Below are 13,237 nucleotides of genomic sequence, written 5' to 3'. Positions count from 1 at the left end.
GCATTTTTACTTTTCCGAAATATTTAAATTTTTAAAATCGTATATAAGCGATTGTGGGCGTTAAAGGGGGCGTGGCACCATTTTGAAACAAACTTGCGCTGCGTAGGAACTTCTAAAATCTACATTGAAAATGCCAATCTTCTAGCTTTTATAGTTTCCGAGATCTCAGCGTTCATACGGACAGACAGACAGACAGACAGACGGACAGACGGACATGCTAAATCGACTCGGCTAGTGATCCTGATCAAGAATATATATACTTTATAGGGTCGGAAACGCTTCCTTCTAGCTGTTACATACTTTTGCACGAATACAATATACCCTTTTACTCTACGAGTAACGGGTATAAAAATGATCTTCGTACAAGAAATAACTATTATCGTAAAAATAAATATTTTACTTTTGCAATGGGCATCTTGGAATAAATCGTACAGGAATCAATCATACGACAAAAATGCCCGCACGATCTCCCTAGGAGTGGGTATATATGTACGCTTGGAGGTATATGGACTTATAGATGATCTTTGTTGTTGTTCAAAACAAATAACGCCTGCGCAGTGCGAGCCACTGCCAGTTGGCTTTTTGTAGCAGCGCAGACGTCTTGCTGATCAAGAGTGCTGTTTCCTCGGACCTGCCAGTAATAGACAAAAGCTCGTGGAGTTCGCTTCGTTTTCGCAGAAAATATTATTTCGTGCTGCGCCCGTTCTGTGTTACCTGTAGTCTAGTTGTACGTACCAATACCAACCTCGACCAGGGGTCTTAAGTAGTCTATCTATGAGACATGTGTAAAATAAATAGATAACTAATGCATTTGTGATACAACCTATGAAGTATAATCAATTTTTTCATAAAGTTAACAATTGTAATAAAGTTTGTTTCTATTCTATATAGTTATTTATATTCGCGTCGGGAAAACACATAGTTATTTTAAGGGCGATTGCTCATTTATATGCATATATGTACATATGCACCTCGAATGGATACAGATGCGGATAAACGGTTTTAAATTTTTCAACTTATGTGTATTTGGTCACTGCTGTGTCTGAAACTTAAATTTCTTTTTCAAGTGAAGTGCAACTAAAATTAAAACAGATAAGAACTAATTATTCCTTGTTATCCCTTAAATCAACAAAAGGAAGGATAAGTGAGTTTATGATTTCAACACATGCGTACAGAAAGTGAATGCGTCTCATATATATAGAAGTCTTGGATCTATTCATGGCGTTGTGTAACACGTTGTTGTTTATAAAAATAGACTATGAAAAATTTCAAAAACTGTGATGAAAAATAAGAAAAAGTATATAGTGAATGTGTTCGTTTAAATACTGTTGTTCATTTTGCTCTTTGTGGTTAAAATAAATTTTTTAAACGTGATTTTATAGAAATTAATTTAGATTGTGTGCATTTTTATAAAGTGCAAAGTATAAACATAAAACAATTTAAAACAGATCTCTTCCTGCATCTCTCATAGCTTTTCGTTTTGTATAAATCTACATATTTATATATAGCCATGTATCTAAATTTGAATAAATAAAGAATCTGTATTTGTATGTACAGGTTTATTTCACAGCCGGTGACTGCGAACGACTAAAAATAAACATGCAATACATGAATTTTCGTTTATTCAGTAAAAAGTTTTCCATTAACAACATTTATGCTCAATGAGGGAAAGGCGATCGAATTTCCGTTTTCCAAAACGTGGTGGGACGTGTGCAACTTAAAATACATAAATACATGTGTGTCATTCCGTTTCATTGCGATTCGGCTAAAGTTTTTAGTTACACTCTTGAGAAATTAATTTTTATAATATACCTTGAATGTTATGCAAATAAGCCGAACACATCTAAATTAAACTGAAATACATGAGGAGGAATATTAAATGCATAAATATATCACTAACAACACTACCAACGATTTAACTCGAAGTATCCAGGTGTTAAACCAAGTAAACTTACTTTGTAAATTATCTAGTCTATACCTAAAAAATCGGGAAAGAATTCAGAATTTCTTAAGAATTTACGTAAAGAAAATTCTTCGCGGCCTGCGATATTTCTCTTAATATCGCAACATAAAATTGCTGGGTTTGACATAAGGGCCTAGAAGAACTTACTTCTTAAAAAATAGTTTCAAACATATATGAAGGCTTTGCGTTTTTTATCATTCAATAAATCCTATTTATTTACATGCTTTTCCAGACTTCACCCACGACAATCAATGTGCGTCACCGAATATTAATAAAAAATAATGCTTAGAATAGCAAAAATTAAATTAGTTGTTTTATTTTAAAGTTTAGGCTTTTGAACTCAATCCTCCGTTTTGCTACAGAATAAAGGGATACATTAACAAGAAAGGAAGCAAACTTCGGCAAGCCGAAGTTAATATACCCTAGCAGTTATTAAAAACGACTACATTTCGATTTCTATGCCTATATTACTAAAAACAATGAAGCTTTGTCGATTTCACCCTGCATTTTGCTATGGTTTCTAAGGCAGCTATATGATATTGTTGTCCGATTTCGACAAAACTAAAAGTTTCTGATATAGTAAATAATTATCTCAAAGGATAATTGATAAATAGAAGAACAGCAAAATACAATTTTTTTATTTCTTTTAATTTTTCTATTCTTCTATGGGAGCTGTATTATATAGATGTCAGATTTTAATTTAATTAAGCCCGTATTTCTATAGTGTTTAATTATAACCAAATCCCAAAGAACAAAAAAAAATTAAAAACCACAAGGTAATACTTTTTAAAATTTTTTTCCGATTGTTTCTATGGGAGCTATATGATATAGTCGCCCGATCCGGCTCGTTCCGAATTATATACTACCTGCAATAGAAAAGCAACTTTTGGGAAAGTTCCAAGCATATAGCTTAACGGACGGATAGACGGACATGGCTAGATCGACTCTTCTGGTGATGCTGATCAAAAATATATATACTTTATATGGTCGGATATGTCTCCTTCACTGCGTTGCAAACTTTTAACTGAAATTATAATACCCTCTGTAAGGGTATAACAGCACGGTGTCGAGCAATTAGCAACCAATCGAGTATACGTATGGTTTTTGTAAGTATAATTTTTTGGTTATGTGTCTCGAGTCATTACAATCTTTGACAAATGCAGAATACCCAACCCTAAAGCCTGGTATTCATAGATTAAATACTAATACTCAGATCAAGAAACTAGTTCACGAGCGGAATCTTTCTAGTTGTCAGATCAAAAAGTGATCGGCGACTATATCATGGGAACAATCGGAAAATAAAATTTTAAGAAGTATAACTTTGTTATGTTGTTGTTTTTAATATTTTGTTTGTTCTTTTGATTTGGTAATATTTAAATACTATGGAATTACGGTTTTAATTAAATTAAAATCGGACATCTATATTAAAAATTAAAAAAAAAATTAATTTTTAGTTGCTGTTTTTCCTTTTATCAAAATATTCCTTTGAGATATAGTAATTATTTACTATATCAAAATTACGCTTTTAGTTTTGTCAAAATCGGACAACGAATCATATATCTGCCACAAAAACGATGGCAAATGGCAAAAAACAGCGGAAAATCGACATAGCTTCATTCTTTTTGTAGTGTTATTGAATTACTCCAGGTCATACGTTGGCTATATTTTAATTTTTTTATAACACAACGATTTATTCCACTTAACTTTCATCACACTTACACTCCCTGGGGAGTGAACCCGACTATGATAGGACTAGCTAGTTTCGTCTGCACGTCACCTCAGACTCATCAGCTATCTACGGGGATGGAAGCAGAGCATCAGAAACTCCCCAATGTTACGATCTTTTTAGAAATATAGGCATCGAAATATAATGTAGTCGTTTTTGTTTGCTTCCTTTCTTGTTATTTCTATAATAACCTTTAATTTAAAACAAGAAAGGAAAGCTAGCTTCGGGCGAAGCCGAAGTTGATATACCCTTGCAGAATATTCTGTAAGTTATGGCATTTTCAATCGTTCAGTTATATGTCAGCTATAGAATATAGTCGGACGATCCTTATAAAATTTGGTAGGTCGGATTAAATGGCCAAAAATAAAACCCATAGAAAATCCCAAGTTCCTAACTTTACAAACAAATTATAATACCCTCTGCAAGGGTATAAAAATATAAGTTGAAGTACTTTCGAGTATAACAAACATTTAACGGAAGGAATGAATACCTATTAAATTAAATTATAAGCAACGTATTTCGCTTTCATAAAATTATTTAATTTTTTTTAATGTTTTAGAGCGATAGAGCCACAGCCGTTGAAGACGAAGAAAAACCCTCAGCATGGGGGTGGCTGAAGATTTCGCTCCCAGCTTTGTTAAAAAGCCACAACTGCATCAGGAGGATGATGGCAATCGACTGATATTTGAGTGCCAGTTGTTGTCGTCCCCAAAACCAGACATCGAGTGGTTTCGAAGTGACAACAAACTCGTAGAAGATGGCCGAACCAAATTCAAAATTCAACCCGTTGGAGATAATAAATATACGGTAGTATTAGAGCTTGACGATGTAGTTGAAACGGATGCCGGACTTTACAAAGTCAAAGCCAAGAACAAGTCGGGCGAAGTCTCTGCGTCTATTAACTTAAATTTTACACGTAAGTTGAACTTGTAGAATTCCTCTTCGCTGCTACCTGAATAGATTAACAATTCTTCAGAGAACAATTATTCCGACCGATCTACTCCAATGTAATAATAAATAATTGCCCATAAATGGTTTAAAGTAGTTTTGACTTCGGATTCTGAGTGTAAAATACTCATATCTGGCTTAGCTCGCCATTAGATGTTATAGAAATGTAGTAAGTGGATTTCAATCAGTATCGATGAGCACTTTCAGAATCTAAAATCAAATTCGCAGCTGGACTTCAGAACTTCAGAACCGTGTAGTTTAGATATTTGTCAGAACCATATATATCTATTCGCCAATAGGCAAAATGATTTTCAGCTTCACACGACCAATGCAATTTGGACACCCAAAGCTGGCAAATAAAAAAATCTTATTTATTTTCTAATACACCATGGATAAACTACCTTTGGCGTGCCAAAGCTGGCTCCATTTCTTCTTACAAGCTTAAAATATTATTTTGAACTTATTAGGAGATTAAGAAATAAATATTAATAATTAATAAATAAATATTCAACAAATATTTATTTTATAAATTTTACGAGTACAACATTTTTATAATACATTTACCTATTTTTACTTTACCGATGTATAAAATTCTTAGCTGCTGACGAACCAAAAGAAAAGTAAGCCACTTTTTGATGATTTACCTGATTCAGTGTTGTCTTTAAACAGATGAGCACCTGAAGAAACACAATTACATTATTTTTAAATTAATCTTTTCAATTGTTAGTTTTGAATGCCTAAAATTAACACTATAAGCTATTAACATTTAGGTATAATTGCATGTTGACCGAACACGCTGCTTTTAACTTTACAACCGCTTTGCTTTTTCTTTCTATACTTCTATTTCCTAATGGGGGTTTTAAATTCAAACAGAGGGTAAGTTTTCACTTCTTGAAAACGAAGGGTAAGTAAAGCTTAATTACATTTACTGGTGTTCAATGTGTCAAGATATAATACATACAAATAAAACTGATGTGATACTTCTTTAAGAACCAAAACAATTTGTACCAAGTTTATTTGCATACATGTATATTCTATACATTATCTATTAAAACCAAAAGCACTTTTTCTGAGAATTTCTCAATTTGTTGGCTGTTTACAATTATACAAAATTGGAAGTCCAGCCCGTCTGGAACAAAAGCTATGTGGTACTTCTCTAACTATAATTAAATGTTTGTCCATACGTAAGATTTTGCTAAGAATCAATGCATCCCCAGCTCCAAAATGTGAAACAAAATATTAAACGTTTAATGTAAATAACTGTGTGTATATATATACTTGATAGAGTACCAAAAACTGTCAGGAAATATCCAATTTTGTTTTGTCAAACATAAGTTTGTCACTCAGGTGTTTTGAAAATATTTGTGCCACTAAATATAACATTATGGTAAACAACTTACTAGCTTTTCAAGACAATTTGCATAAAGTTGAACCAAGCTTACCGTTGTATCGTTATGTTTTATATAGTTGTCATAAGGAATGAATGATCGCAACATAATATTTACATATGTTGCAGACAAATCGACGGTTTCGCGCCGACATTCGCGAAAAAACCCGCAATACGACAGGAAGAAGATGGAAAACGATTATTATTTGAGTGCCGCGTTAACGCTGATCCAATACCCACTATTATTTGGTTTCACAACGGAGCTGCTGTTAAGGAATCGGCACGACATAAGGTATATTATACGATAGCAGAATTAAAAAATATCTGATAAAAACAAATTTGAATACATTAAAAAAATATATTTTTTAAAAAAATTATTTTAGTATATCACAAACTTTTAAACGTTTTTCATTTTATATTTTATATGCTTGAAAATATTGTTCTCTTGCAATTAGAAAAAATTGTGTTAGGAATTCTACTTTTTCTGTGGTCAAAAAATTCTACTTTTTCTGTGGTAAAAAAATTAGGTTTTATATGGATTTATCGTCGTTTATATTTATCCTTCATTTATGTAAAGTGTACTTTGTAGTTCGGACCAGGAATATCCTTGGCTTAAAGATCCTCCGGTATCGCTTATTTTCAACAATTAATAATATACTCTAATTTTTTAGCTTACTGTTGACAAAGACGTCCATTCATATTTTGCAACACTCGAGATACTAAATGTCACAGTTGAGGATGCTGGCAAATACAAAGTGAATGCAAAGAACGAATTGGGCGAAAGCAATGCAACAATAAGCCTAAATTTCGACAGTAAGTTTTAGGTAGAGCATGCCAAATTATTGAATTTGATTTTCATTAACATTCAGTAATTCGTTTTTCGTTTTGCTAGTTAACAGCATAAATAACTCATAAAGTAAGGACAATAACGCTTCATTTGGTTCAAACTTTTAGATCTTATATTTAAGGGATACCTCGATAATATACTCCTTTATTGATTGTAATTGGTGTTCTTGTTTGATAGAACGCCAAATATCTTTATTTAAATATTGGTTATTTTTGAGATGATAGTAATAAATACAGATAGTTATTAGCAATCGCAAACCCTCAAAAGATTAAATATGAAATTGTAACGGTTTAAGGACTCGCACAAATCGAAACACAACACTGGGTGTTTGAAACTCTCGATGATGAAATCGAAACCGTTAAAAGAACTTTTCCATATGTATATATTTTGTACGCCCCCTTAAGCATAATCTAAAAAATTTGCTAACATTTCGCAACGTATTGATATATTTCTACGCACTGTCCTGCGTCCGCAACTGTCTTTATTTGTCATTGCAAACTGTGTCACTTGGATACTCTTGGAAACTCTACAGGCGACGAAGCCCCCGTGCCGGAAAGTGCAGAAGGCATTAAGCCGACTTTTACCGAACGTCCGGTGATTCGTCAAAGCGAGGATGGCGGAAATGTGACGTTCGAATGTAGATGCGTCGGAGATCCCACGCCAACAGTCACATGGTATGAACATATAATGAGCATGTAAATTTACAACTGTATGAGAGTCCGATAAGTAAAGTAAATATCGATATCGATAAATAGATCGATTTGCATTCGGACTGGAAGCATGAGAGCCCCTCAAGTGATACATGTTCGACAGCAGTGTTTGTTAATCGACAAACGAACATTTTTGAACATTCAACGGCCGAAATTCTATTCACTGTAAACGTTTCACTCAAATACTTTTCTTCATGTGCACAAAGGTCCCATGGCGAGACTATACTAAACGAGTCCAAACGCTACAGAATGTCCCTGACAATGGATCAAAAACTTTATCACATGGCGTGCCTCGAGATTAGCAGTGTGGTCTCCTCTGACCAGGGCGAATATCGCGCGCAAGCGAAAAACAACCACGGCTCCGGCGTCGCGACCATTAATCTAAATTTCGAAAGCGGCTCGAAAAAGTAAGACAACCAACACGCAATTAGAGATAATCAAAAATACCGAAAGTTATACTCCTTTCAACTCAATACAGAATTCCAGATGGAAAGTCTCCCCGCTTTCCAAAAAAACCAACGATTCGCCAAGAGGAGGACCTACTCATCATGGAATGCGTATTGGAAGCGCATCCGGTCCCGGACATTGTCTGGTATTGCTCAGATAAGGAAATCTTTGATAATCAAAGGACAAAAATGACCCGCAAGGCAATAACTAAAGACAGCTACATTCTGACTCTGGAAATCCAAAATCCAACGAAAGAGGATGGCGGCAACTATCGCTGTAACGCCATTAATATGTATGGCGAAAGTAATGCAAACATTGCGCTTAACTTTCAAGGTACTCTTCTTACTTTTCTTTCTAATGTCGTGATTTTATTTATTTTATACACAAGTAAGCATGTAAAGATTTGGTTTTCTTTCGAGGAATTTAAGCAGAGGAGACTGGGGTAACCCCGGCGGGATGATTTCAAACCAAGTTTTTGTCCACTAAATCCATAGTTTTCACAAGGTCCTTACTAAGCGTTGTAATGTCATTGTCCGTTTTTCATGATTTATAGCAATTTAAAACTAAGGGCATGCACTAAAACCTTGATATTTTTTAAAGTAAAATTGATAAACTATTGATGAACTATTTCAAATTAGACCGCATCTCATTTATTGATTAGTAAATGACTAGAGATTGCATTTAATTTCCAATCTATTCTTCAACCAACAAATCAAAAAAGTGACAGCTTTGGATAATACAAAGGTTCGGCAAGCCGAAGTTTATATACCCTTGCAGTTATTACAAAACGATTACATTTCGATGCCTAAATAACTAAAAACAATGAAGCTATGTCGATTTTGCGCTGCATTTTGCCATCGTTTGTATGGCAGCTAAATGATATTTTGACAAAAATAAAAGTGTAATTCTGATAAATAGAAAAACAGCAAAATAAAATTTTATTTTTTAATTTTTTTTATGGACCTATATGATTTAGATGTCTGATTTTAATTAAATGTAAATAGTATTTAAATATTATACTATCCCAAAGAACAAACAAAAAATTGAAAACAACAAAGTTATACTTTTTTTAAAATTGTTTTTTCCGATTGCTCCTATGGGAGATATATGATATAGTCGCCGTAGAAAGACAACTTCTGGGGAAGTTTCAAGCAGATAGCTTAAAAAATGAGGGACTAGTTTGCGTAGAAACGGACAGACGGACGGACAGACGGACATTGCTAGATCGACTCTCCTTCACTGCGTTGCAAACTTTTGACTGAAATTATAATACTCTCTGCAAGGGTATACAAATATGTTAAGTATCATACAAAAGTGTCTACCGCGTTTTACCGAGCAATTTACTCCGAGCAATAAAGGCTAGTTTTAAACAATTAAAATTCATTCAATATTATAACATAATTATCGGTAGCGGAAATACCCCAGAGGGAGACTTAGCCCAAGCCCCACTTTTTCCTAAGGCATGTAGGATATTGCATACTTTTTGACGAAAATGGAATCTGAAATGCAATATATGGGGTTGGGTGCTTAGAAATCTCTAAAAGTTTGAAAGCTTTAAACGCAAGTCAATAACATACAGGCGTCTTCAAAATGCATTTTATTATTAACAAAATTTCATCTTTTACATAAATATTTTTCATAAATGTTTTTTTGCACATTTTCATAATATAGAGAGCATAAAGCTTTAATGCCTTTATTAGTATTAAATGAAATCCCTTTTTTCATATTAATTAATATACAGTTGAGATAAGCATTGTTATATAAGCTATTCTATCATATGTAAATATACAATTTTACTAATACAGATAAATATATTTATATATACTTATATAGTTTGGTTTTTTAAGTCACTTTAATGGCTTAAGATAAGTATTTTTAGATTTCGAAGCAAGTCCGATTTGAACAAGAGTAAAGTTTACATCTTTGGTACAGTCAATAGATGACCCACGCCAAAAACTAAAAGCTAGCTTCCCCTTTTTTTCTATTCTTGCATATTACTACCGAAATTGCGTCATACAAGCTTGTTTATTTTATAAAACAACAGGTGCTAGTGACGCGAACGGTTTTGCGCCATCCTTTATTGAAAAACCGAGGATAATACCGAACGAATCTGGCACATTGATTACCATGAAGTGCAAGTGCAAGGCAAAGCCAGAGCCCACAGTGACTTGGTACAGAGGCCAGGACATGGTGGAGAAGAGTAAGAAGATCAAGATCAACACAACGGTCATTGCAGAGGACACCTATGAGCTGACTTTGGAAATAAAGGTAAAGTATCTGGCATGATTTCGCAACAGACTGCGGCTAACGAGTCCATGTATTTTCCATAGGATCCTGGGGCAACCGATGGTGGCACCTACAGGTGTAATGTCAAAAACGAATATGGCGAATCAAACGCCAACCTTAACCTTAACATTGAAGCCGAGCCAGAGCCCGAGGGTGAAGGGCCAACGTTCATTGAAAAGCCTCGCATTGTATCCGAAAACAATGGCAAGTTGGTAATAATGGAGTGCAAGGTCAAAGCAGATCCGAAACCTGATGTCATTTGGTTCCGCAACGGAGAGGTTGTAAAAGAAAGCAACAAAATTAAGACGTTTATTGAACAGCGTGGAGATCAATACTACATCAAGCTGGAGCTCTTAGATCCGCAGCTAGAGGACTCCGGCCTCTACAAGTGCAACATTAAGAACACGCTGGGCGAGCTAAATGCAAATCTTACATTGAATATAGAGAGTAAGTATTATGTTGCCAACCCATGTTGCCATTTCTATCGCTGTGGAGGCGACTCCTTCTTTTAGACTGTGAGGAGCAGATTGCTTATATATAGCCGCAGAATTCATAATCTGATGTATCCATTACATGAAAAGGAATTCCTTGAAGGCTTAATACCAATTTAGAAAATTCGATCTATTGGGGAAGACCAAATGTTCCAGTTTAAAAAGTGTATACCCTTAGACTAATACTTAATCAGTTTTCGTCACAAAATTTGATATCAGAAATTTTGTATGTTATGTACATTTGCACTTCGTTAAGAGGTGTTTTCGTTTGACAGGTTTAGGCAGCCAAAGTTTGACGTATATGTGCTTTGAGGTCCCAAGCTGTCCTTGCAAACCTCCTTCCTTATGTCTGCCATAACGATTAATAAAACTTTGTTTTCCCACAGTTGTTCCTGTTATTAAAGACAAACCTAAAATCATTAAGATTATCAAAAAACGAACTGTAGTCATCGAGTGCACAGTAGCTTCGAAGTTCGAACCCAAGTGCACCTGGTACAAGGAAACCAACACTGTAACTGAGAGCAAGAGACACGTTTACCTGGTGGAGCAAACTAAGGACGGGGAGTTCGCCGTCAAGCTGGAGATCAACGATGTGGAGGAGAGCGACAAGGGGGCTTACAAGCTGGTGGCCAGCAACGAAAAGGGAGAGGCTGTGTCTCAAGTCGTAAATCTCGTTGACATTCCGGAGGAGGAACGCAAGCCCAGCAAGCCGGAAATATCCCGGAAGCTCGTCGATCAGAAGGTCACTGAATCGAAGACCTTTGAGCTTCTGATCAGCCTCGCCCAGTCAGACCGCAAGTGCAAAATTGAATGGTACAAGGGCAGCACCTTAATACGCGAGACCAAGGATATAACCACCACGTTTGACGGAACGACCGCGCGACTAACATTCAGTTCTGCAAAGACGGAACACACTTCTAACTATAAGGTCATTGTGATCAATGAAGTCGGAAAGGACGAGTCGTCGTGTAAAATTACAGTGGAAAAAGGATCCAAGAAGAAGGAAGAACAGATTAAGGAAAAGGATAAGTCTAAGGCTGACAAAGAAAAGGAGCAAAAGGTAAATGAAAAAACAACAATGTCAGAAAGTATTGAGCACAGGCAGCAGAGCTTAGAAGTTGAAACAAAACAACAATTTCAAAAGATTGAAAACCAGGTTATAGTTAAGGTGGAGCAGCATTCTTTTGATCAAAAATTGACCACAGAGCAAAGCAGTCTGAGCGTCACCATTAGTGATGAATCAATAGGCTCAGAGAGTCTTAAGGAATTTTCACAGCAGTCCACTTCATTGTTTGAGTCAACGGTTAGTGAGTGGCTTAGAGTTCTATCAATCATGTTGACGGTTGAAATCGGCAATTGTTACAGCTTTACTCGTCAACAATACTGTTATTATTAATAAAATAATTATAAATTCATATATAAAGCCCTTCACTCCAAACGTTCAAGCAGTTAATGCAGTTCGTAAAAACATCCCTACTTTGTAAAATGACAATATATTAAATGGTCTGGGTGCTAAATAAAGGGGTTTTTTAAAATTTGTAATATTTCTCAGTAGAATTTGTAATATATCTGTGTTGGCAACTACGATATTATTCTCTAAAAATATTTTTCTTAATTGCTGTTAAAGTGCCAAAGGTTATTGTTTACTACGCCAATATAGCTCAAATATATGTAACGATTACGTTCACTCCTATGCTTTTTAATTTGCATCAGGTCAATGCATATATAGGCTTACTTAAATGTACAATTTACAGTTGTAACTTTTGATATTATTAATCAGGTTTAAAAAATTAGATGAAAAAAGTATTGCATGCCTAAATAAGTCTTATGTGTATACGGGAACTAAAAAAAATTAATTTATAATTTAAGAAAATACATCCAAAAGAATATTGCAATTAAAAGTAGTTTCCAATTAAAAAAGCTCAACAAGTAATTTAATTTTTAATGAAATGTGTAATTTGTAGGTTGAGTCAATGAGTGAATAATTTAAATGTCCATAAGGTTACCGACATCACACTAACCACTTGTGCCAATTTGACTTCACACATAACAATTTAAAATGTTTTATTTATTAATGAATTTATAAATAACCAGACAATAGCTTTCTTAAGCATACAAACCGCTAAAAGTTCGTTCTCTTTACCAAACAGTCGGGCGTTTCTTTATATGAAATACCAAAATTGAAAAGGAGAAGTACAGCGAATGTCCCTCTGGATATCTCTCAGTCAAATGCTTCTAAGGACATATTTGGTGTTACATTAAAGCCTGTGGGGCAATTACCAAGTGATGAGGTTTGCAGTAAATCTTCCGGCATTCGGACTACAGTTATTAAATTAAAATTGTACTACAACTATTCTTCGTATCTTTCAATTAAATCCTTCAGCTAAACTATATTACTTTCAGGAGACTTATCTATTTTTCATGTCTTTTCT

General features: G+C 34.6%; 1 protein-coding gene across 25 annotated transcripts in view; it reads left to right on the top strand.

Moving 5' to 3' along the window:
* Nucleotides 1–611: 611 nt before the first annotated feature.
* Nucleotides 612–13,237, top strand: part of LOC108041199 (twitchin) — a 63,865-nt gene continuing 51,239 nt past the window's right edge. For 16 of the 25 annotated variants that reach the window (XM_044460711.1, XM_044460706.1, XM_044460709.1 and 13 more), the window contains exons 1-11: nucleotides 612–727; nucleotides 4,249–4,605; nucleotides 5,511–5,541; nucleotides 6,154–6,316; nucleotides 6,696–6,837; nucleotides 7,404–7,545; nucleotides 7,788–7,988; nucleotides 8,060–8,361; nucleotides 10,073–10,296; nucleotides 10,359–10,761; nucleotides 11,192–11,865. In XM_044460711.1, coding sequence (XP_044316646.1) covers nucleotides 4,293–4,605; nucleotides 5,511–5,541; nucleotides 6,154–6,316; nucleotides 6,696–6,837; nucleotides 7,404–7,545; nucleotides 7,788–7,988; nucleotides 8,060–8,361; nucleotides 10,073–10,296; nucleotides 10,359–10,761; nucleotides 11,192–11,865 — 2,595 coding nt within the window. In that variant the 5' untranslated portion in view covers nucleotides 612–727; nucleotides 4,249–4,292. Of the gene's footprint in view, nucleotides 728–4,248; nucleotides 4,606–5,235; nucleotides 5,258–5,510; nucleotides 5,542–6,153; nucleotides 6,317–6,695; nucleotides 6,838–7,403; nucleotides 7,546–7,787; nucleotides 7,989–8,059; nucleotides 8,362–10,072; nucleotides 10,297–10,358; nucleotides 10,762–11,191; nucleotides 12,109–12,955; nucleotides 13,097–13,237 lie in introns of all 25 variants that reach the window. The other 9 variants (XM_044460715.1, XM_044460713.1, XM_044460707.1 and 6 more) reach the window with 5 other exon arrangements.

Source organism: Drosophila rhopaloa, unplaced genomic scaffold, assembly GCF_018152115.1.
Source record: "Drosophila rhopaloa isolate 14029-0021.01 unplaced genomic scaffold, ASM1815211v1 contig_203, whole genome shotgun sequence".
NCBI lineage: Eukaryota > Metazoa > Arthropoda > Insecta > Diptera > Drosophilidae > Drosophila > Drosophila rhopaloa.
This window is presented reverse-complemented; position numbering and strand designations above follow the sequence as displayed.